Source organism: Lepisma saccharinum, chromosome 10 (assembly GCF_977018435.1).
Source record: "Lepisma saccharinum chromosome 10, izLepSacc3.1, whole genome shotgun sequence".
In the NCBI taxonomy this organism is placed as follows: domain Eukaryota; kingdom Metazoa; phylum Arthropoda; class Insecta; order Zygentoma; family Lepismatidae; genus Lepisma; species Lepisma saccharinum.
The window spans coordinates 78,023,444-78,047,662 of record NC_139238.1 but is presented as its reverse complement, the minus strand read 5'-3'; the positions used below and the strand labels follow the sequence as shown (position 1 = coordinate 78,047,662).

Here is a 24,219-nt window from a genome sequence, read left to right as displayed (position 1 = left end):
AAATCGGGTGCACAGTAATAAACATCCTACTGTTGAATGATTGATCACACTGTCTTACGAACAAGCATTCTCGGGTTACCAGCCAGGTTTAATCAACGTTAGTCGGACAACGTTGAGATGGACCTAAGGGAAATCGGTAGGGATGGAAAAGAGTATATAGAACTTGCTCAAGATAGGGAAGGATGGAAAGCCTGTGTTGCTGCAGCCATGAACCTTCGGGTTTAAGAAGGCTAGGGAGTTAGTTAGTTAGTTAGTCTTCTCTTCACATTGACAGTACGCATTTTGAACACCTCTGTATTGACATAAACTAAAAGTAAAGTTTTGCATGTCTTCTGGTTCTGGTGGTGAAAATTTGAACTTTTTTTTTGCATTCATATTCCCATGGTTTTCATAGCCTCCATACGAAGTTTCACTGCAATCCGTGGCTCCGGTGCTCCAGATGGCTCTGAGTAGGCGAACTTTAATTCTGTCCACCTGGGATATGTATTTCAATGCAATTATACCACTTGAGTCTACCAGAGTTTCCCTTTAAAATGTTGATTGGATTATGGAAGAGATATTCAGAATATTAAAATAGCTATCTAATGAATACCACACAATGTTGATGTAAAATTTTAAAAAAATGATGCAATTCATAATTTCCAGGATCGTTAATTACTTGTGGCATTTTTGCAGAACTGCAAGATCTCTGGACTAAAATAATAAATATAATGAAAAAAAATATCAGTTGTTACCAGTGATTAAATCAGAACCAATACTTTCTGATACTAATACATTGGTTTCAGCTCAGTTCAAGGGTAACTGTTAAAAATTTATTCAGAGGAATGTACTTCAAATTCAGTTCATTTGTAGAATGTCCTTGTAATTCTGTATATTATCCTTCCAGATGTGTCATATAAACAGGCTTATTTAATTGTGCAAAACTCAAAATCTATGCAAAAGATGGATCCAGATCGCCTCAGAAAAGCTGCAGCTACATTGGAGGTAAGTGCTTAAGAATTTTCAAATTATATGTTTTAAACTGTAAATGTAAATGCATTTGTATTATATAAATGATTCATCAGGTTAGAAAGGTCTGCATTATAAAATATATAACACATCAAGACTAACCCCATGTGCTAATGAAATTATAGGTGATTTTCAATGTGGATTTAAACGCAACAGATCAACTACAGATCAAATTTTTCATATCAGACAGACACTTGAAAAAAAGTGGGAATATAATCAAAATGTCCATCAGCTATTCATTGATTTCAAAAAAGCATATGATTCGGTCAAAAGAGATAAATTATATAATATATTAGTCGAGTTTGGAATGCACCAGTGAAACAGAAAGTAACATTCGTGTGGGTATTAATGTGTCTGACAAATTTACAATTCATGATGGGTTAAAGCAAGGAGATGCATTATCTCCATTGCTCTTTAATTTTGCCTTAGAATATGCTGTTAGGAAGGTAAAAGAAACTAAAGAAGGGCTAAAATTAAATGGTGTGACTCAGTTGTTAGCATATGCAGATGATGTAGACTTACTGGGAGATGATGTGAATACAATTAAGAATAATGCTAAAATATTTTTCAAAACTGCTAAAGAGATAGGTTTGGAATTTAACAAAGAGAAAACTAAATATATGCTTACAGGCCAAAACCAAGTGTTAGGTAATAATCAAAATCTAATTATTGATAACAACTCGTTTGAACCAGTTTCCAAATTCAAATACTTAGGAGTAATATTAACAAATGAAAATTATATTAAAGAGGAAATAAAAAGTAGGCTTAATTCAGGAAATGCATGTTACTTCTCTCTTCATAAACTTTTGTCTTCTCGTTTAATATCTAAGAAACTAAAAGTTAAAATATACAAAACCGTAATTTTGCCTGTAGTATTGTATGGGTGTGAAACTTGGTCACTTACATTGAAAGAGGAACATAAATTGAGAGTATTTGAAAATAGGATCCTTAGGAAAATATTTGGACCTAAAAGGGATGAGGAGACAGGTGAGTGGAGAAGGTTACATAATTTAGAACTACATAATTTATATTCATGTCCAGACATTATTAGAATAATTAAATCAAGAAGACTTAGGTGGGCAGACCATGTGGCACGAATGGGAGAGGAAAGAGGAGTTTACAGGATTCTTGTTGGGAAACCTGATGGTAAGAGACTTGTAGGAAGGCCAAGACGAAGATGGAGGGACAACGTCGAGATGGACCTAAGGGAAATTGGTAGGGATGGAAAAGAGTATATAGATCTTGCTCAAGATAGGGACAGATGGAAGGCCTGTGTTGCTGCAGCCATGAACCTTCGGGTTTAAGAAGGCTAGAGAGTTAGTTAGTTAGAGTCTGTCCAAGTTTCATACTTTCACAAATGTTCAATGTGGATTCCTTTCGTCACACTACACACATCTATGCGATAGTCTAGTTCGCCCCACATGCACTCTAGCATATTCCTACTAATTTGTAATGCAGCTGTAATGCGATCCTGCAGCTCAACCAAAGTTGTTGGTACTGGTGGCACAAAGGAAAAAAATCACAAACTGTTAGGTCAGGAGATCTAGGAGACCATGGGAAAGGTGCCGAGTCACTTCAGCACATCGACCAATCCAACAGTTTGAAAGTTCTTCGTTCAGGTAGCGACGCACCCCAGTGTGTCAATGGGGCGGTGCCCCATCAAGTTGGCATACGAAGTTATTGAAATCCTCTTTCACTTGTGGAAACAACCACAACTGCAGCATATGGAGGAATGACATACCTGTCACAGCATTCTCTGTGAAGAAAAAGGGACTGTACACCTCTGATTTAGACACTGCAGTCAACACATTCACTTTTGGGGAATCTCGTTCATGTTGCACTGTAGCATGTGATTATTAAGTACCCCAGATATGATTATGGCAATTAACCTCTCCACTCAAATGGAATGTCGCCTCGTCAGTAAACAGCAGAAGCTCAAGAAAACCATCGTCCTCCATACAAAATGCATATCATTTGACGAGGTTGCCTATTTGCAATAACTGTATGCGGTACGGTTTCTATCTTTACACAGGCAGCCAGTTTCCTTAAACTGTCGAAGCCATTGCAGAATGCTTTGGTGACCTGGCGGTGCAGTTGCAAACTGTCTCTGGAATGCACACTGTACGGTAACAACGGAAAAACACTTCTTATATTCCAAAATGCTTTCTGCTGCATAGATGCCATTTTGGAAACTAGGTTTGTGCTACCATCTGTCGCAGGTGCCAAAGTTACAAATATGAGAAATTAAACTTTCAGATGTGTTCTTTCGTTTCATGATTAGCGCACACATATTATATTAATAGTTTTGGAAATATTTCACTTTAAAACCTGATGAATCATTTATAATTAACCTGTATTTTCTTTTTTCAGGATAGTCATTGAAAATCAAAAACAAATGGTTTTCTGTATGTAGTACTAAAACAGTAATTGGTTACAATTCATGAGCTGTTCCACTATGAACATTATTCTGTATACTGAGCACCTTTCCTTGGATTTGCACTTAAATGTACATTATTACGCATTACTGCATTTACATGTAAGTCATCATAATTATCTGTCACAATTTTCACTACTCTGGTCTTTCCATCGACCCTTTGCCCTTTTAGTGTGTTTGATCAAAGTGTTGATTTATTAAAGAACTACAGGTGCATTGTATACATTTTAGTGATATGTTAATCAAAGAAGTCTTCACGTGAACATGGAGGCACATTGCACAGTGGTTCGGATCCCACTTTAAACAGTATGGCCAGTCCTGATTAGCCTATCTGTGCATCAAGTGGACTTAAAGTAATTCTTCATATGAACCATTGTGGAGAACTTTAATGAGAGTGAATTGTAGAAGAATATATGGGTCGGCCGGAAAAGAAACAAGTAGTGTTGGGCGATATATCGGGATATTGAAAAAATATTGCCCAGGCATTATCAACTATACGATATATGGTCACGATATTTTGGCAATATATATTATGTTGGCAATATATCATCATATTTTGGTGATATTTAATGTGTCGGTGATATATTGTCATGATATTTTAGCGAGATATGTCATGTCAGCAATATATTGTCAAGATATTTGGCAATATCACAATACGGAAAAATATCGTATCATATCATCTGTGACAATATATCACGATATCAAATTTCCGACATCGTCCATCCCTAGAAGCAAGTAAGTCAATTTCTGTTTTAAGTGAGGTAGTGGTGTAGTGGTGTTCTTTTGATCCTAGAAGCAAATTGGTAATGAGTTGTGATTCTTTCCTCATTCCATACCTCTCTTCTTCTAGGATCGAGAGAACAACACTACTTAAAACAGAAAATTGACTTACCTGTTTTCTCCCTTGACCCTTCAATTAACATTTAGCAAATTCAATTTTATTCTTCGGTTGAATGTTGCTGCATGGACAATTTGCAGAAAATAGAGCTTTCTGCTCTTTAAAACATTATTAATTTTTGTTTACAGAAATTTGGCATAGATAAGGAAAGCGTACGGAAATATCCAAAGTGCCTTATTATTCTTCCAGTCACTATTGAGCAGCACACCTTGTGTCTAAAAGAGTGTGGATTCCCTGTTGTGGATGCTAATATATTAATAATGTAAGTACAATAAGAACTCATTTTTTCATTCTGACTTAGCTATTACAAATGAAGAAGATTGTGGTTCGACTGTGGGCTAAGTGTGTGTCCCTCGTAGTCTTTTCCAGCACTCTACCACTGAGCCAAATTTCTGGAATTACCAGAACTTCCATCATTTAACCTTTAGGGGACAGCAGCCTCTCTGGATGGGAGTTTTTCACGTGTTTGCATTTCAAACTTGCCGCTATGCACAAAAATGATTGGGTAACTGTTCCTAACATTCAATGATATTTTTTAGTATTATAAGAGTATTACTAAGTCCTAATCCTAATACAACTGCCACATGAGGACACTAGAATTCAACAGAGTTTGTTCGTTTGTTTTTTTGTTGTCAATATTACAGTTCATATTGTGTACCTTACCATTTGGCAAAATTGTACCTTACATCCTTAAAATACGTGCCATTCATTTACATGATCCATATTTGCACGCAACACAGAGGTCCAAAATTATTGAAAATAATGTGTTTTGCATAATTTCAAAGATTTTTATACTCTGTGAAAGTGCTTCATGGTAATTTGTGGACCTGTCTAGGTGCCATGGTTCCAGAAAAGCATCAGCTGGTATCTGTGATTACATGAACCAATGCTTTCTGATACAATTGTGCCAACTTTAACCTTTATTTATTCACTCATAGGGAGATTTCACATTGAAAGACATGTGTAGCCTGTCATTTGAAGAAAGACCAATGGAATTGTTGCTTGTGCAACATGTCGCTTGTCACTTTGGTGTGATATCTCCAAGTGATTAACATTTTCTGGACGATCACTGTCCAATAAGATGGGAGATAGGCTGTATTGTGAATGAACGACTGGCTATAATCGCACCATGTCTCTTGTGCACGTGTGTTGTAACCATGTCTTTCAAATTTCACATTTGGTGACAGTTCCAATCCCATTTTTCATTAATTATTTATTTATTTATTTATTTTATTTATTTATTTATTTACGACTTTGTTTACATGGCGAAGTTAAGGCATTAATGCCTTCTCTTCCACTTAACCATTAATTACAGGGATCATTTTTTCTTTGCAGTAAATTGTATACAATTAAAAAATTAAAAAAATAAATGAAAAATAAAATAATAAAAGAAAAATAAAGTAGTGAAAGTAAAATGAAACTAAAAATGAAAGCAATACAGTTTGAATACGAGCAGTCAAGCCCTGGATTAACCATTAATTACGTACATTGCTCATTATTTTACTAACACAATGAAAAAAAGTAGCTTAGAAGAAATTAAAAATAAAAGCAATACAGTTTCTACATGCACACACACACACACACACAAACACACATTCACACACAAGTACCTACATAGAAAGCATATTTCGTGGGCTAAATGTATAACGTATTTCTTTCTGGGAATTTAATCTAGGTCCAATTGTTTAGCATGTATAATTTTAATTGTCTTTTGAATGTTACAACTGAAGAGGAGGCTTGGATTTCGGGGGGCAGTCTGTTCCAGTGTCCTGCAGAGGTAACTGTAAACGAATTGGCGTAGAAGTTAGATCTGTGGATAGGGATGGATAACAGAGATTTTTCACGTGATCTGGTGTTGCGGGAGTGAAAGTCCGAAAGATATTGAAACCGCCCGGAAAGGTATTTTGGATCTTTTATTTCTAGGGCTTTGTACAGTAGGACAAGGTTATGGTAAATCCGTTTATCACTTAATTTCAGCCACTCGACCTTCGCATAATACGGTGTCAAATGTTCTGAATATTTTATGTCGAAAACGAAGCGGACACAGGCGTTCTGGATTCGCTGAAGGCGTTTAGCTTGCTCGCAATTAACGTCCGAGTAAACAGTGTCACAGTAATCAATAATAGGGAAAACAAGAGATTGAACAAGTTTGGTTTTTATACGTTCGGGGAGGAAGTTTTTAAGCCAGTAAAGAGAGTGTAGTGCACCGAAAGCTCTTTTACACACGGAGTTTACGTGTTCTCTCCAGGTAAGATTATTGTTTAGTGTAATTCCCAGATTTTTAACCGTGGTAGAGAGAGGCAAGTGTTTATCGTTGACCGTAAGATTAGGGAGATTTAATTCGTCAATTCTGTTCAGAATCTTTGGGGAGCCTACGAGCATACACTGGGTTTTGGTCAGGTTGACGTGCAAGCCGTGGTCTACAGACCACTTGTTGATTTTTTTCAGGTCGTTGTTTAGACGTTCGGTTGCATTCAATATTTCTTGAGGAGGGAAAGAAAAGTATAATTGAAAGTCGTCGGCATAGATGTGATACCTACAGTGATTAAGCACCGACGGGAGGTTGTTAATATACAGTGTAAACAGGAGGGGGCCCAGTACGGTGCCTTGAGGGACGCCACAGGGGATGCTTTTCCAGGATGATCTTCGATGTGGGTCGACGACACATTGTTGACGTCCAGACAGGTAGGAACGGAACCAGTTAACCGTAGAGTTCGAGAAGCTGAATAGGGATGATAGTTTTGCGAGTAAAATTTCGTGATCAATGGTTTGGAAAGCTTTGGTAAAATCGAGAAGAATAAGGATTGTAAGTTGTCGATTGTCCATGGCTAACCTAATGTCGTCGGTTACGCTGACGAGAGCCATGCATGTGCTGTGGTTGCTACGGAACCCAGATTGAAAGTGGTTTATTAGGTTATTTCGTGCTAGGAAGTCACGGGTTTGACCACTAATAAGATGTTCTAGAGCCTTAGACAGAGCTGGGAGGATGCCAATTTATATTATGCATTGAAAAGATGTTTGCAGTAGCTTTTATTACAATGTTTTTTTTACTTTCAAAAAATTGTTACAGAAGAAATTCATAAATGCGAGAAAATGTATTTAAATTGTAACATATTATACATCTGTGGAAAGATGATGTGTTGTAGATTTCAGAAAAAAAACACACATAACAACATATTTTGTATGATTTTCTGGAAAATGGCAAAAAAAACCATGTCTCCTTGGAAAAACTTTATTTTCAGTCCAGTCCGGAAAGGGCTAATCTCTGAAATCCCTATTAAGTAATGGTTACCCTAATGTCAAAACGTGATCGACGAGGCAAAAATTTGGAATTGGCTAACCCCTATTTCTTCTCTAATTGCTTTATGAACAGGTACTCAAAGATAGTCAACAGGGATGTTAGGTTGTTGAAGGTACATGGATTTCTACCTGAAGATGCAAACGTGATTGAGAATTTGCTGTCGTGTGTGGAAGCACCAGATGATGTAAGGCAGAATGTAGCCAAGGAAATTCCGAATCCAGACGAGATGTCAATTTTTCAGATACAGCGTGCAGTAATCAGGCACTATCTGCAATACAGGTTGGGCATTACGGAGGAAGAATTGGATCATATCTTCAAGACTTATAAACGACTGCAACATAAGAGTTTGAGGCTGATGAACGAGACACTCTATCTTTTGGAACATGACATAGGATTTTCCAAAGAGAAGGTAAGTGTTACAGTCCTGTGATTTTTCTTTCTTTTTTTTTAAATTTGTAAAATGTGCATCATTTTAGGTATCTGGCCTATTGTGTAATTGTGATATCATGATACACGTGCAATTTTAATATGGATTGAATTGCATTCATGTCTATAAGCATATACTGAACAGTTTTTCAGATTTCTGCATTTTTGTACATAACAAATTTTTCATTTCCTTATACACAGTGTTTCAAATGATGTGAACAATTTCAACTCTTATTTTATTCACAGATTGTCAAAATAAGATACAATTTCACACATACGTAATGCAGCTGTCCCAAGTTTAAGTGCCAATGGTTTCCACAAAGTTAACTCACAAATGCTCAATGTGAGCACTCTTTGTTACTTTGCACACGCCAACACGGTAATTTAACTCCTTCGAGACATGTTTCAGCCTGTTTGCATCAATCGTTTGCACCGCAGCGCTAATGCAATAGAGATATTTTCTGGTGGATCATTACAACGGACGTTGCACTCTCACGACCGACCTACTCTCGCAAAATGCTTTGTCCTCACCACTGTCAGCCATTTTACAACTGGTCAGCCTGGCACCTGGCGGTAGAATTTATAACTACTGGGACCTTTCCAAAGAAAACTTAAGGATGCATTCGAATGTATTTCACGTGATACAGAGGCTGTTCAGTGTATATTTGACCAAACGCGATTCCTTTCCTCTGCACTCAGAATGAACTCACCCAACCTTGGTCGGGTACGTTTGTCAGTGTAGTGTGTGAGCTGTGAAAGAGTGGTTGTGTTTTCTCACTGGGCCGAAAATCCCGCCCAAAACTGAGCCGCTTTTGGGAGGAGTGCGTTGTATAACTTTCCAAGTGTTTGCGTTTTCTCGTTTGGCCGAAAATGCTGCCAAAACAGTCGCTTTTGGGAAGGTTATGTTGTAGCCCTTTATGTCACAAAGTTCAGTGTGTCAATGATCAGGAAGTAGTGTAAGGGCAAGAATTGTGACGTTAGTTTGACTTTATTCAAGAATGGGATTGGCAAGTATAAGGATTGCATGGCCCCAGCATTCGGTTCTCCAACAAAGGGGACGAGAACACGGCCGTGCACACAAGCCACCACCAATATGCAGGTGCAAGGTGCGGTTAACAGTTTCCAAAGATATATTTAGATGATTCCCCATCTGTCTTTGTGTTGGTGGATTCTCTTGCATGGCCATTCTGCATAATTTCGCCTGCATACTGGTGGTGGCTTGTGTGCACGGCCGTGTTCTCGTCCCCTTTGTTGGAGAACCGAACGCTGGGGCCATGCAATCCTTATACTTGCCAATCCCATTCTTGAATAAAGTCAAACTAACGTCACAATTCTTGCTCTTACACTACTTCCTGATCATTGACACACTGAACTTTGCGACATAAAGGGCTACAACATAACCTTCCCAAAAGCGACTGTTTTGGCAGCATTTTCGGCCAAGCGAGAAAACGCAAACACTTGGAAAGTTATACAACGCACTCCTCCCAAAAGCGGCTCAGTTTTGGGCGGGATTTTCGGCCCAGTGAGAAAACACAACCACTCTTTCACAGCTCACACACTACACTGACAAACGTACCCGACCGAGGTGGGGTGAGTTCATTCTGAGTGCAGAGGGAAGGAATCGCGTTTGGTCAAATATACGCTGAACAGCCTCTGTATTTGATCTGTGATTATGTTGTATTGCTCATGGTTAGAGGCATGCAAATTTTGTTTTTGACGAAAACATGAAATATGAAGTAACATGCTGTAATGTTCATTTTTCATGTTTGTGAAAGGTGTGAGGTGCTTTTTCCTACCCTGTTTTGTCACGAAATAATGTGAAATGAACTGCAAAATGCGAAATATACTCTTAAACACGAAATTTACTGTGTATATACCGACGCAACACTTTCTGAAGTATCCTGTGAGTTATGCAATTCACGGAAAATTGATTAATTCTGCTATAAATATTTGAGAAGCAAAAATGGACCCCTTTACACAGGAATAAACTTAATACTCTGATAACTACATAAATGTGCTATTAGAAGAGATAAGTTTATTTTGTGTAATAAGTGCTGTTTTTAAATCAAATGTAGGATTATATTCACAATTTTAAAACCAAAATGTCATTTTATATAGCACTTTTGATGTGATTATTCACCGCTATAACACCGAAATTTTATTTTATTTACTGCTTTTGAACCCGAAATCGACTCTGTTTTTGTTCCGAAATTTTGCTTTTTTATTTACCAAAAATATGTGCCTCTACTCATGGTACTGGTTTTTATTGTTCAAAACATTTTGAAACACACTGTATATTTAGTTTTTATCATTCAAAACATTTTGAAAAACACTATATTTATGTGAGTAGGTTAGGTAGGTCAAGTTTGATGTTCGTTCAAATAAAGCCTGGTCCACACATAATGTTGTGTCGTCAGTCTTGCATGATTAGGTAAGTTTGACAGATAAGACTGACACAACACACGCAGCTACACTATTTATTCATGCTTTCTCTCAGTCTTTTATTCAATGGTCTCAAAAAGAAAAGAAAAACATGAATGAAGCACTATTGAGGAGTATAATTTCAGAGTGTACAGTGAGAATGAAAAAGCAAATGCGCATCACTCACTGTGGTCTCAAGGGTGGTTACTTAAGAGGGGTGAATTCTCACATGTCAATTTGCTCCATAAATTACGGCAGGAACATGGGGATACGTATAATTAATAATGTATGGATGTGAATACCTACTGCAAATTATTAACGCTAGTAACTAGCTCATCAGTCTTTCGGTCGGTCGTCAAACCTCATTCAGTTCATGCAAAATGCAAAGTTGCCATGTACACATAATGTTTTGTTTGATCCATCTGGCACGATCGTGTGGACCAGGCTTAACATTGTATAATGTGTTGAGATGGAGGGAAAAGGGCATTTGCCCTAAACATCAAGAAAACCATGACGTCTAATTGATGAAATAAATCTGCGACTATGGTGGATCAGTCAAATTTTAATGTTGGCTCAAATACATACTTTGTGTCATCTGCTGCAACATTTACAAAATGGACCGACTTTTGTTCCATCCTTCCAGAGAACAAGAATATAGTGCTCTTCACTGCTCCCAGTGTGTGTAGGAGGCGCCATCTTTAAAATGACAAAGATGGCTGTTTTGAAGCTCACTTGAGCTGTGTTGCATCTTTGAGGTCATTTAAAAAAAAGTTTATACCTCATCTAAATTTGAGCAGTATACAATCTGTCCTATAAATTTTGATGGACTTTTAAGAATTTCATTTGACTCTTCCTCACATATGACCATTTTTGCTCATATTTGTGTTTTTTGATTTCAGGCTGTTTTAGTAGATGTCACTTGTCTTACATGCTGATATTCTTTTGTCATCAGTGTGTAATTTTCTTTAAAATTGGTCCCCTACATTTGGTGGTCCTGGCCCTATCCTTATTCAAGATGAACCGAAATGGTTAGACTTTGTTAAACTTCGACAAGATTTATTAAATGACGTCAGTTAACAGCCTTCAGCAAGGCCCTTGTGTCCGTACTCTATCCCACTGCACTACCAAACCAAGTTCTGGTGTCCCCGCAATTTCCATGACTCAGATTCCTCCATAAGTTATAAACTTGTGAGGCCAGAGGTTGTCTTGCTAACTCAGTGGTAGAGTATTGTAATGAAATGCAAGAGACACAGGTTCTGTCCTTAGTTGAGGACATTGGCACATAACTTTGCAGTAAGTTTTCGTACCATATTTCATGTAGTTGTTCAGTTTGTTTGGGCATGTGAGGTGCATTTCAAAATTAAAGCCTGATTTGTTATGAAAAATAATATAAGAAGTGTAACAAAAGTGTACTAGTGGTTACAAACATGCACATATCTACTTCATTTTTTTACCCTTATTTTTCAAGTACTTCTGGTACCCCAGAACAAGCATTATGCTTGTACATAAAGTTGTGTTGCCTGGAAGTTCTGTCATTTTCAACACTTCAGTTTTGTGTACAGTTCCCTATAGTGCGCTGTGTCAGTAACAATTCAGAATGTGAAATTTCTGGAAATTCTATGGCAAGAACAATAATTGCGAAGTAACAATTTAGTTGCACTTTTGCATCCACTTGCTCAATAAGGATATCAGCCCGAACACTACCCTCTTCATTGTGAACATTTGTATCGCCTTCCGTTCATGACACCATTGCTGAACTTTTCCTACAATCATTGGACCGTATTTCCAAACTAGCGGGATTGATAATTCTGGCAGCCATCATTACTCACTGTTACAGAGGGGTATTTAGTTCACCCTAAAGTCAACCTCTCTTCTCCTTAGTACTCTCCCATTACTGCTTCTTGCAGGCTATCAAGTTTCTGGTACCCGGATCCACAGCCAGGATGATCCTATATGGAGTCATGTTGTCTTTTGTTTTATAACAGTACATGGTCATGTAACATTATAAATAAATATAGGTAAAAATATGAGAGTAACGTTTGATGATAAGATTACTAAAATCTGCTTTTTGGTGTGAAGTCACTATTTGTTTAATCATTGTTACATTAGTCTTGTCTTTATGATTTTACTATGCAAACGAGTGTAGTATTAATTGATGAAGCATGTTTATTGATTTAAAAGTGGTTAGCGTACATCTCAGATCAACAGTTCTAATAGTATTATGCCGGTGAGAAGTTAAAGTACTGTGCGAATTAATCGGAACAAGCTCCTTTTTGTCTGAATTGTCAGCACTTTCCCAGTAGGTGGCAGCAATATACACACGGTGGCTAATTTTATCTCCCGCGTTTTCTGTGCATTAACTTGAGCATTGTTGACACTGTCAGGCATCTCGTGCGTTGATCCTTTGCGTTTGTGTACATATCTATGCGTTCGTAAGTGTATTTTGTTCCATATAATCAGTAGGGTAATTGTGGTGGAGGTGTGTGAGATTCTGCCAATGGATACAACACCTAGGAAACGTTCTGCGATTGTGACTTTATCACAAAATACGTCTATCAATCAAAGGGAGATAGCTGCAAAATTCTCTGTTGCTGTAGCTACCGTAAATCGAATTATCAAGCAATACAGACAAACTGGTTCCATTTCACCTAATAAAAATGGGCAATGTGGGAGGAAGAAGAAGACCGCCATATGATGACCTATTTCTTCTCAGGAAAAGTAAACAAAACCCAGCTTTAACTGCAGTGGAATTGACATGGGAATTGAGGGACAAAGGAGTGCATTTGGACGTTTCCAATGTACGACGTAGACTTCTTGCAGCTGGACGGAAAGCCAGGAAACCAGTGAAAAAAACAATTTCTTTCGGCTGCAATGCGCAAGAAACGTCTCTCGTGGGTCCGTGCTCATCGAAATTGGACAGCAGACGAGTGGAAGAAAGTTGTCTTCTCAGATGAAACACATTTTGAGGTCCAGGGACAGAGGGTTCAATACGTGCGTCGGTCGAGTAATGAAGCTGTAACGTCAGCACATCTGCAACAAACCATAAAACACCCTGACAAGAAGATGTTTTGGGGATTCTTCATGCATGAAGGACCAGGATCATTAATGCCAATTGATGGTATGATGAATGCTGACAAATACATACATGTTCTGAGAAGAAAAATTATTCCAGTGCTCCATGAGAAGTTTCCAAATGGTGACTGCATTTTCCAGCAAGATTTTGCTTCTTGTCTGTACTGCCAAAAAAGTACAGAATTTTATGAGCGACAACAATATTTGAGTGGTAAAGTGGCCAAGGAACTCTCAGGATCTAAATCCAATTGAGAATTTGTGGGCTATTTGCAAACGACGAATATCAAAACTGAACCGTTCCACAAAGCAAGCAGTGATTGAGTCTCTTGTTCGTTTTTGGTTCCATGACAATGAACTTAATGCAATATGTTCAAAGCTTGTAGAATCTATGCCAAAACGTGTAATGGAGGTTATAAAACAACAAGGAGGACATATTAACTATTATAAATGATTATCTGTTTGTACCTTATGTGAAAAATGAATATATGTACGTACAAATGTGTTTGAAAAAATTTGAAGTATTCTATGTTGTAAGACAATAAATGTATTTTTTTTTGGATGTAATTGCTGTGTTCCGATTAATTCGCCCGGGACTGTACCTACAGAGTAATTTTAAATTTTGAGTTCTTTAACATTTTTCATTGCTGAAAAGGCAGGCTGAAGTGAAAGATTGCTGAACTTAGTATTATTGCAAAATTAGTTGAACATCAAGCCTGACCGATTTTGTAATAATATATAGATTGTGCGAAACTTGAAGTATCTTACATGATCTGACAAGTGACCACATACTCTGGTTATTGTAATAAAGGGTGTCTCAGAAATATTTTCGTTTTTGCATCTGCCCTCTGGGGCAATTCGCACATTACGGAGAAATGAGATAGAGTGCAAACTATTGGCAACATTGTTAAAATTTAGTTGCCATGGAGCGCTTTACGGGCCAACAACATGCTTTTTGTGTTCGTGCGTTTTATAAAAATAAAGATTCTTATATTGTTGTGCGTCGTTTGTACCGGCAGGAATGAGAGACGTCCCAAGTGCAAATTTCATTAAATATTTGGTGAGAAAGTTTGAAGACACTGAAGCACTATGACGAGTAAACCACCGGGACGTCCAAGGTCATAAAGATCGAACAGAAACGTTGACCGTGTGGGCCGATCTGTTAGTGAGGATCCTCACTACGGCGAGTAATCAAAAACTGAAGTTCAAGGATAATTGAATGTGAAACATGATTGATCACCATTTGTCCAATACTCTTTTCCACAAATAAAAATTCAATGTTTAAGCTTTCTTTTGGTAATAAATTTATCTTTATACAGAAATTTTAAGTATTTATTTTAATAATTTTAAAAAGGAAAATATTTCTGAGACACCCCTTAGTTTGTCCTTCTGTGTGCTCCTTTACAACTCAGCTTATAATAGGTAAGGAGATTTTATTGTCGGAAACGGTAGTTTTAGTTCTTGTTAACTAATGATGAACAAATTAGTTTTAAGAATTGAGGGAGGAAATTTTAATGGACATATTTTATTTTATTGTCTGATCGGGGGGCTGTCCTCAATTTTGTTTTAGTTAAGTGGCTTGTCCCTGTATTGTGTGATGGGCAAAAATAGTATGTGCTAATATGCCCATAATATCAAAATCAATCAATCACTGTTACAGAGAGGCAAACACCAGTCAGCCATGACTTTTGAAATGCACCTTGTATTATTTGTGTGTATGTGTATATATTGAATCTATGCATGAAAACAGCTTTTTTTATAGCATTTTTTTCCTCTTTCAGATTAGGAAACATGGATACCTTTTACACAGCCATCCTGAGAACACTCAAAACACCCTGAAAACCATTAAGTCAATTGGAGGTGTGAAGACCCGGGACATCCTTCAGGCCTTTCCAAAGCTCATCATGTCCCCAACCGAGACTTTGGTGAAGACAACTCAGTACCTGAAGGAGTTCGGAATTTCCAACGAAGCCATACAGAAATGCCTGCAGGTCTTCACGCTCGCGAGCGACAGCGTCAGGGAACGTTTGAACGTGCTGAAAAAGACTCCGGAGTTGACCATTTACCTCAACCACCCTCGTGTGCTGAGGCTAGTGTTCCATCACAATCAAGCGAACATTCGTTTGCAGTATCTGAAAAACATTCACATGAAGGGTGCCACACTTCATGTTCTCTCTGCACCTCAGGCCATTTTCGAAAGGTTTGTGAACGATGGTGGCGAAAAGACGAGAGGCAGCGACATTGTTCATTTGGTTGCATCCACCTTGATCGCTCCAAAAAAGGATGTGCGGAATATTTTTTTGAAACATCCATATTGGTGCAACATACCCATTCTGTTTGTCAAGGAGACTTTGTTGTTTTTGTTAGAACAGGGCTTTAGTCGAAAACAAATGCTTGAAAACTTACATATAGTCTTGTACCCAAAGGCTAAAGTAATGCAGCATTTAGACAAATTGCCCAACAAGGAGGAACTACAACCGTTCGATAGATGGGAGAAGTCTGATTACATCCTGACGTTGTGCTTGTATTTCATTGAAAGGGAGCATCATTTTTCAGGTGATGGTGTGTGGTCAGTGATTGATAAGGTTACATACTCTGATGTGGAATCTAGTCTTCCCATGAAGCATGGGTAAACGGTTGTATCGCGATACCTTACAGAGGTGCTTACCAATAGTGCCATAGAGAAATGCAAAATACGTAGCTATATACGAGGGTTGGGGCAAAAGTCATGGCAACTTCTTTTTTTTGTGAGAATGCAGGACCAGTGCAAAAATTCGAAATATACAAATAGAAGAGGACACCATATGGAACTGAAAAAATGCATTTACAATGCTGGTCATGTGTACTAGCGGTTGGTAGGGAAATGTCCAAAAAATCATTTAAAAAGTATCGTACCCACGTATATTTTTTTAAATTTTGAAAAACTCGAACTATTTTTTCTTTAGGGAGATTTCAAAGTGAAATGACACGCAACACATGTTGGTTGGGAACTAGCCAACAGTTGACACCATAGTAGCATGACAGGCTGCACAAGCCTGCATTTGATTGGTGAAATCTTCAAGCAACATGTGCCATGTTGCTTCGGTATGAAATCTCCCTTAGAATAAGTGGCAGAATATGAAGAGATAACATTCTGACCTGCTGGTTTATATATTTTGCACTCAATTTTTCCATCTGGTACAGTTTTTATTTTCACTATTCTCTTTAACTGAGGTTATTTCTTTATCTAGAAACATATTAAGTTCTCCAGACCCTCGTTAGCCTACAAAAAATGCAGCCCAGTGTGTACTACTTAAAGCTGAGGTTGACATTTTAGTCCTTTCGGCAGAGACCCCTCTTTTTATGTTGATAAGTAATACAGTGCACTCTCTTTAATTCGAACTTGGATAATTTGAACAGTAGTTCATTTTCCTCGAAATCGTCTTTAATGATTTTATGTTTTTGTTAATTGAAATTTTGGACAATTCGAATTTTTTAGGGTCCCCTTGGAGTTCTTGCAAAAATCAATTATAAACAGACTACCTTTTGAATGTAAAGTGTTTAAATTGTGAATATTGCAAGCAACAAACAGCTAATATTACCTTTTTTTGGAGTTCTGATATTTTCTCTTGTTACTGATGATCCTATCTTTTGTAATTCTAGTTTTAAAGCGTTCATTATTAACTATGATCTTCTGAAATCATTTCGTAGGTTAAAATCAAAATAAATTTGAACAGTAGTTCATTTTCCTCGAAATCGTCTTTAATGATTTTATGTTTTTGTTAATTGAAATTTTGGACAATTCGAATTTTTTAGGGTCCCCTTGGAGTTCTTGCAAAAATCAATTATAAGCAGACTACCTTTTGAATGTAAAGTGTTTAAATTGTGAATATTGCAAGCAACAAACAGCTAATATTACCTTTTTTGGAGTTCTGATATTTTCTCTTGTTACTGATGATCCTATCTTTTGTAATTCTAGTTTTAAAGCGTTCATTATTAACTATGATCTTCTGAAATCATTTCGTAGGTTAAAATCAAAATAAACAAGTGATTTAATATAAAGGGTGTGGCAGAAATAGTTAGACGATGTAAAATGAACATAGAAATGTATCCCGATAAATAAAGTGTTCATTGTTGGTTTTGTTTTGTAAAGTGGTTCAAAGCATTTTGTATGCATGTAGTTTTGGTCGAATGTTCATTGCGCATGCGCCGTATTTTAAGTATTACGTAATCCTTCCATCAGTAGACATGGAGCGTTGGCTGAACGAACATCGTGCTTTCGCTGTGGAGTGTTTTTTGAAGAACAAAGACTCTGCAACAATTACGCAGCGTAAGTTCAGGCGTCATTTTAACATTGGTAGAAATGGGCAAGTACCGACACGACAAACTATTCTTAATTGGGTGAAGAATTTCCGAGCTTCGGCGTCTGCAACATCAAAGAAATCCCCAGGTCGTCATCGTACAGTGAGGACACCAGGAAACATAGAGATGGTTCGAGAGGCATTGGAACAAAGTCCGAGGCATTCAGCTCGTAGGCATGCGGTGTCACTTGGCATTTCAGATAGGAGTGTGCGGCGAATATTACACCAGGACCTACACTTCCACCCATTCACAATTAAGATGATTCACAAGTTACTCCCTCAAGATTTCAATGAACGCGTTCACTTCTGTAATTGGGTGTTACAAATGACTAATGAGAACCCTAACTTTCTGCACAGGTTAATCATGTCAGACGAGGCTCATTTCCACATTAATGGTTGTGTGAATAAGCATAATTGCCGTTACTGGGCAAACAAAAATCCAAGGTTGCTGCATGAAGTGCCCCTTCATAGCCCTAAAGTAACAGTATGGTGTGGTGTCTCTTTTGATGGAATTATTGGACCATACTTTTTCGAGAACGAGGATGGTGACACTGTAACTGTCACGTGCGCTTGATATGTGGCCATGCTCGAAAACTTCGTTCTCCCAGAACTGAGACGGCGTCGCCTTACATGGGTGTGGTTTCAACAAGACAAATGCTTCAATCAACTTTCTTGGGAGGATGTTTCCTGGAAGAGTTATCTCTCGTCGCGGCAATGTTCCTTGGCCTGCCAGCTCGCCGTATCTATCGACATGTGACTTCTTCCTATGGGGTTACTTGAAGCAAGTAGTGTATGCAAATAAACCTGCAACATTACAGGATTTGCATGACTCAATTCAACTTGCAATCCAACAAATCCCACTCAACATGGTGCAACGAGCTGTGAGTGCGCTGAGGCGATGTGCAGAGATCTGTTTGATTACCCATGGTGCACACCTCAGTGAAATAATTTTCAAGAAGTAATTACCATATGTAATGCTTTTGTATGTAAATTCTTGGCATATAAATGTTTTTTTAATAAAAGTTCATTAAAGCAATAATTTTGCAAAAAAACATCGTCTAACTATTTCTGCCGCACCCTTTAGTATCAAAATTCCCATGTATTCAGTTAGAACAATTGCCTATTGCGAAGGCATGGGCACAGTTTAATCTGCCATCTGCAGCTGATCATTATCAATTTTTTTTTCAAAATGCACTTTCTATTTCTTTTGTGTGATTGTAAGGGTATAAAGTAGAGTGTGAGTAAATTAGTATTAACCTCTAGAAATTTCACAGAATTCCTGCATTCAACATATTTTTTTTTGATACACTGTAAGGTAAGAATATTATATATTACATAGCATGTTGCTATTTGTTGCTTCTCTAACTTGTAGTATTGTTAATATATTTATACTATATAGGATGAACAGAAACTATAGGGACAAACTTCAGGAGGTGATTCCTGACAGGTAAAGGAACAAAAAAGTTCAAATCAACATATGTCCGGAAATGAACGGTGAGTCTACAATAAAGCAATTAGTACCGGTACACATTACATGGCATGACTTTCATCCTTGTTACAACAGGTGTTCAAAGTGGCCTCCATGGGATGCAATGCACACGTTGCATCATGGATTGCCTCCCTCTTTCAAATGTTCCAGGCTGCACCGAATAGCATCATATGCTACATGGACACGCTGTTCAAGGGTCTGCACATCAGGAACTCACTCAGTATATGCAACACATTTCAAATGCCCCCACAAGTAAAAATCAAGGGGGTTTAAGTCCGGTGATCAAGTGGGCCATGCCACAGGGCCTCCTCGTCAAATCCATCTTCTGGGGAGGATGTTGTTGAGGTGTTGAACAATAATGCAAAAGTAGGCTGCTGTTCCATCATGCATCAGCCACATTACCTGTCGTACCACATTACCTGCCAAAGCAAGAGAGGCAATGTGTTCTGCAGGAATTCAAGATACGTCTGTCCGTTAAGGCATTGTGGAAGAACAAGTAGGTGAGTGCCAATAATCCCTGCCCAAACATTGATGCTGAACCGTTCTTCAGTGACATTTACCTTGGCAAATATGCGTTTCCGGACATATGTTGATATGAACTCTTTTGTTCCTTTACCTGTCAGGAATCACCTCCTAAAGTTTGTCCCTATAGTTTCTGTTCACTCTGTATGGTGTGATTATTTATAGCATGATGTAGAAAATCTCAGTTGTAAATACAGAAACTATTTTTAAGTATGAATAACTTGAATATAGAATAATATGAATTTGTAATTCGTGTTGATATTTTTTAGTAAATTAAGACACCTTACTTCCATTTCCTTCATTGATATATTCAGAAAAATAGTTGTTAAGCCAAGGTCAAGGTTCTCAACCTTCTTGGACCCGTAGCCCAGTAAATTCGTTTTTTTAAATTTGATGAGCCTTGCTCATGAATGACTTCTTTTTAACTTTATATGTTAATTAATATGAACACTTGAAATTTAATCTTAATAAATAAATTATGGCAAAGTCATAGATAATATTGGTTTGATTATGTCGAGGCTTGTTGTCATATATAAAATTTGGTTTATATTAGTTGAAAACGATTGGATCTAATGGAATCTTTTAGTTTTCTCTTGCCCATATCATTAAATCAATTTGGTAAGTTCTGATTTTTTGGCATGTTCTGTTTTGGATTCCAAAAAAAATCCAGTTAATCAGAATATTACACTACAATATATGTATTAATGAAAATTGCTGTGCAAACTAAATTCACCATGAAGCCCATCCATCAAGCTCTAAAAGTTTGAAGCAGGAAGCAATGCATCTTCCGGTTAGATCGTTTGATCTCTTACCACCACTGTCGAGACAGTATTTTCTGTTACCACAGTGGAAACTCGATCGAAAGGCCATCTTTCTAGGCAATTGCCAGCTTGGGCCCTAACTCAAGAATGCTCCCACATATGTTCTTCAAATTTGAGGCTACACGAGTGACAGTCCCCTGTCAGCAGCTTGGGTTTCTCAGCTAGAAATAAATTCTTCTTTATTGATGGTGAACCGTCAATGAAAGAATGGCCATGTTTCCAGGTTGTAGAGGCAAATTTCAGGTGAACCTCTTGCAGCCCACTATAATTGATGCCAGGATCCATTTCTGGACCACGGCCTGGCAGTTGATAAGCACTGGCCGAGATAAACTGTAAGTTTGATTGATTAATTTGGTGTCTTTTACTTCTCATTTCTTCCACCTTTTGGCTAATTGTGAAGATGAAGTTGAGTGATGATGTTATGAAATTGATGAAGGAACACCCATGCCCAAGCTGGGATTCAAACCTGGAACCTTGGCATCATTGCAAGTTGTGCTAACCACTCCACCATAGCTTGAATAGATAAGTAAAATGTAAATAGTAGAACTGCAAGTTGATCAACTATCAGAACAGGATTATTGCTTTTTATCTAATTTCCTAGAGCACTGAGACAATGGTATATTCCCCAAATTCAAACTCTAAGAGATGTCACAGTTTTATGTAATTAGCAGCGTAACTTGTGGCTCAACTTTGGGGAAGAATAATATGAACCTCAAGTCCAAGGAGGTTAACAATAATCCCTTAAATTTTAATAAACCTGAAACCTTTGGGGAGAGGGCAAGTGCCTCTTTCTCTCTGCTCTGCAATGTTTGTAATGTTGTCATAACATACCCTTTAACATAAGTTAAAAAGTAACTCCAGTTACATTAAAGACCATTGTAAAAAATGCATATATTGAGATTCAGACTTTTTTATTATTTGTTGAGATTTTGACACATACAGGGTGGTCCAAATGACTTGTTACCTCCCTGCAGAACAATTTACGAAATTAGCAATCCAGAAGGTGAGTATGACTTCCATCATTTTTTTGACACAAACAATTTGTCTGCATGTTCTGTGTGAGATTGATGCAGTGTTGGTTGGTCTTCTTTGTTAAATCTTGCAGTGAAGCCATATTGAATTTCCCTTATTGTTTTACCGGTCTGTGGACATTCATGTGTCCATACACACGTTGCTCACCATTCGTCCACACTATAGTCACTTGTGTCAGCCATCTGAAGCCAGAGAACAAATTTGATTAGTTACACTGTGATAACAACCTGGGGTTAACAGCACATTGGACCACCCTGTACATAACATATTTGTAAAGAGCAAAGAATATAAATTAGACAATGTATTAGAAATTATAAAACAATCATGATTGAAACCACAGTAAGAATCATTAGTTACTGGTATTAGGCAATATAATCATTAGAGACCAGATTTTAAAGGGAAAAATTTACTCTAAAAAGGACAAAAAAAAAAGGGAATGAAAAATAAACTATAGTCATTTTCCATTTCCGTTTTTTTTAAAGGTAAAATACTGCAAATAATCTTACCATCTGTTTCGATGAAATCTTCCTTGAAACAACTTACCACATTCCATAGCTTGCTGCCATTTGTACCTGGGTTCGCCATTTCACTGACACTCAATACTGTCATCATTGTCACACAGTAAAGTTAAAACTATTCTAAAAATCTTCACAATAAAAGTCTACATCTAGGAGATAAGTACACTTTCAACTCAACAGGCGTGCTCCTTACATTGCGTTTGTTATTGCTTAAGCCCAGATCATATTGTTGCAATAATCGCTGCAACGTACTCCCAACACACATGGAGGGAAGGTAAGATGGATGGTGCTTGTTCTTTCTTTACTCAAAGCTGCAACAAATAGACAATTGTGGAATATTTTGTTTGTTTGTTGCACAAAATATTAAATTTCTTGTCAATAAATGGACCAAGGAAGATTTTTTTTTTAAAAAAAGGAAAAAAAGTGAATGTAGGCTGAAAACTAGTCAATAAAGAGACCAGTAAGGAAAAAATATTTATAGAAGAGGAGAAAGTGAATGTGCCCTTAAAAAAAGGGAAATCAAAACTATGTGGAAGATAATTATTATCAACACTGTTGTTATTTATTCCATGATGTGTATTGAAAGATAGAAAAAGGAATTTCCTTTAAAATCCAGTCCCTAATAATCATGCTTTTTTAAATCTTACAATTGAAAACCCCATAACATTAATTGGTGGTATGGCTGAAATATGCATTTTTGGTTCAGTGGCATGCCAGTCTGAAAATTTGAGACTGCCCACTAAATAATTCAGAAGTATATTTTTGCACCTGTAGAAAGAAATACACATGACAAAGTAAGAGAAACAGCAGTACAAAAATCCAAGATCATAAACTCGACATCAAAGGAATGAAACAAACGTCAGATTTATTTGAGACAAATTCATTAAAAGTTCTAACACCTGTGGACCTCAATATGAGGAAGGATTTATTTCCTAAAATAACAGAAATTTAAATGAACATTCTGGTTCATTAGATTAAGGTTGACAAAAAGTACATCAGGAGGCAATCCAGCACATCAGGAAAAAAACATGACATGTTCCTCTTTGGAAACAAATGCCTACCAGGAAGTGCTGCCATCTTTAACCACTTGCTAACTTGGCAGTCATATTGGTTGAAGATCAGTTGCCAACCAGACATGGAAGAGTGAACATCATGATAGACCAAGTGCTATCTATTTTGAGACTCACCTAACCTACCTTTTATGTTTTATCATGTTTCAACATTGTCCACTGAGCAAGCTACATGATGTGAAAGCTTGAGGAAAGTAAAGGTACGTGTCAAAGTTAACATTGCCTGTCTGGAAATATGCCATGTTATGTGAGTTATGCTTTATTCAACACATTAAAATGCATTACAATTGGAAATGATAGTTACTAGATTGATATTACAATGTGATTAACCTTTAAATGCTGGGCATGTGGTTCCAAGGTTCTCATCATTTTTTCTGGAACAGCTCTTCCTATTTCATTTCTTTTTTTGTATATGGGGGAGTGACATACTTCAATTTCAATGCATATTTGTATTGTAAGTTTCAAACTTTGTCAATGTGTGTATTATATATAGGGTGTTTCCGTGACCTTGATTCAAACTTTCAGCATGTATGGAGACTGACTCAGGTACCAATATGAGATAAGGACCCCTGGTGCGGAAACGCACAATTAAAAAGTTATGAGCCAAAACTATTTGAGGCTTTATATGACAGTGGAATAAGACAGCTGAAAGATGTGGCTTGTAGATTTAATATGGACATTACTACAGTGTATCGTTGCACTCTGACGAAAACGTTACAGTAATTCAAAATGGCGGCCCCAGTGACGACATAGCAAGGATTTTTGCCAACAGGTCACTTCACTCAAACGATTGACGATTGGGTGTTGAGCCGAGGGAGACCCCTTGTATCCCTTCCTGGCAAGAATCCTTGCTGCCTGTGATATCGTCAG

At 37.4% G+C, this 24,219-nt stretch overlaps 1 protein-coding gene across 5 annotated transcripts in view; it reads left to right on the top strand.

Annotated features, from left to right (window-relative positions):
* The window catches only part of mTerf5 (mitochondrial transcription termination factor 5), a 34,032-nt gene extending 16,330 nt beyond the window's left edge, over positions 1–17,702 (top strand). For all 5 annotated transcript variants that reach the window (XM_083129956.1, XM_083129955.1, XM_083129958.1 and 2 more), the window contains exons 3-6: positions 887–984; positions 4,469–4,602; positions 7,714–8,050; positions 15,339–17,702. In XM_083129956.1, the coding sequence (XP_082986082.1) occupies positions 887–984; positions 4,469–4,602; positions 7,714–8,050; positions 15,339–16,190 (1,421 nt within the window). In that variant the 3' untranslated portion in view covers positions 16,191–17,702. The remainder of the gene's footprint in view (positions 1–886; positions 985–4,468; positions 4,603–7,713; positions 8,051–15,338) is intronic.
* The last annotated feature ends 6,517 nt before the right edge of the window (positions 17,703–24,219 follow it).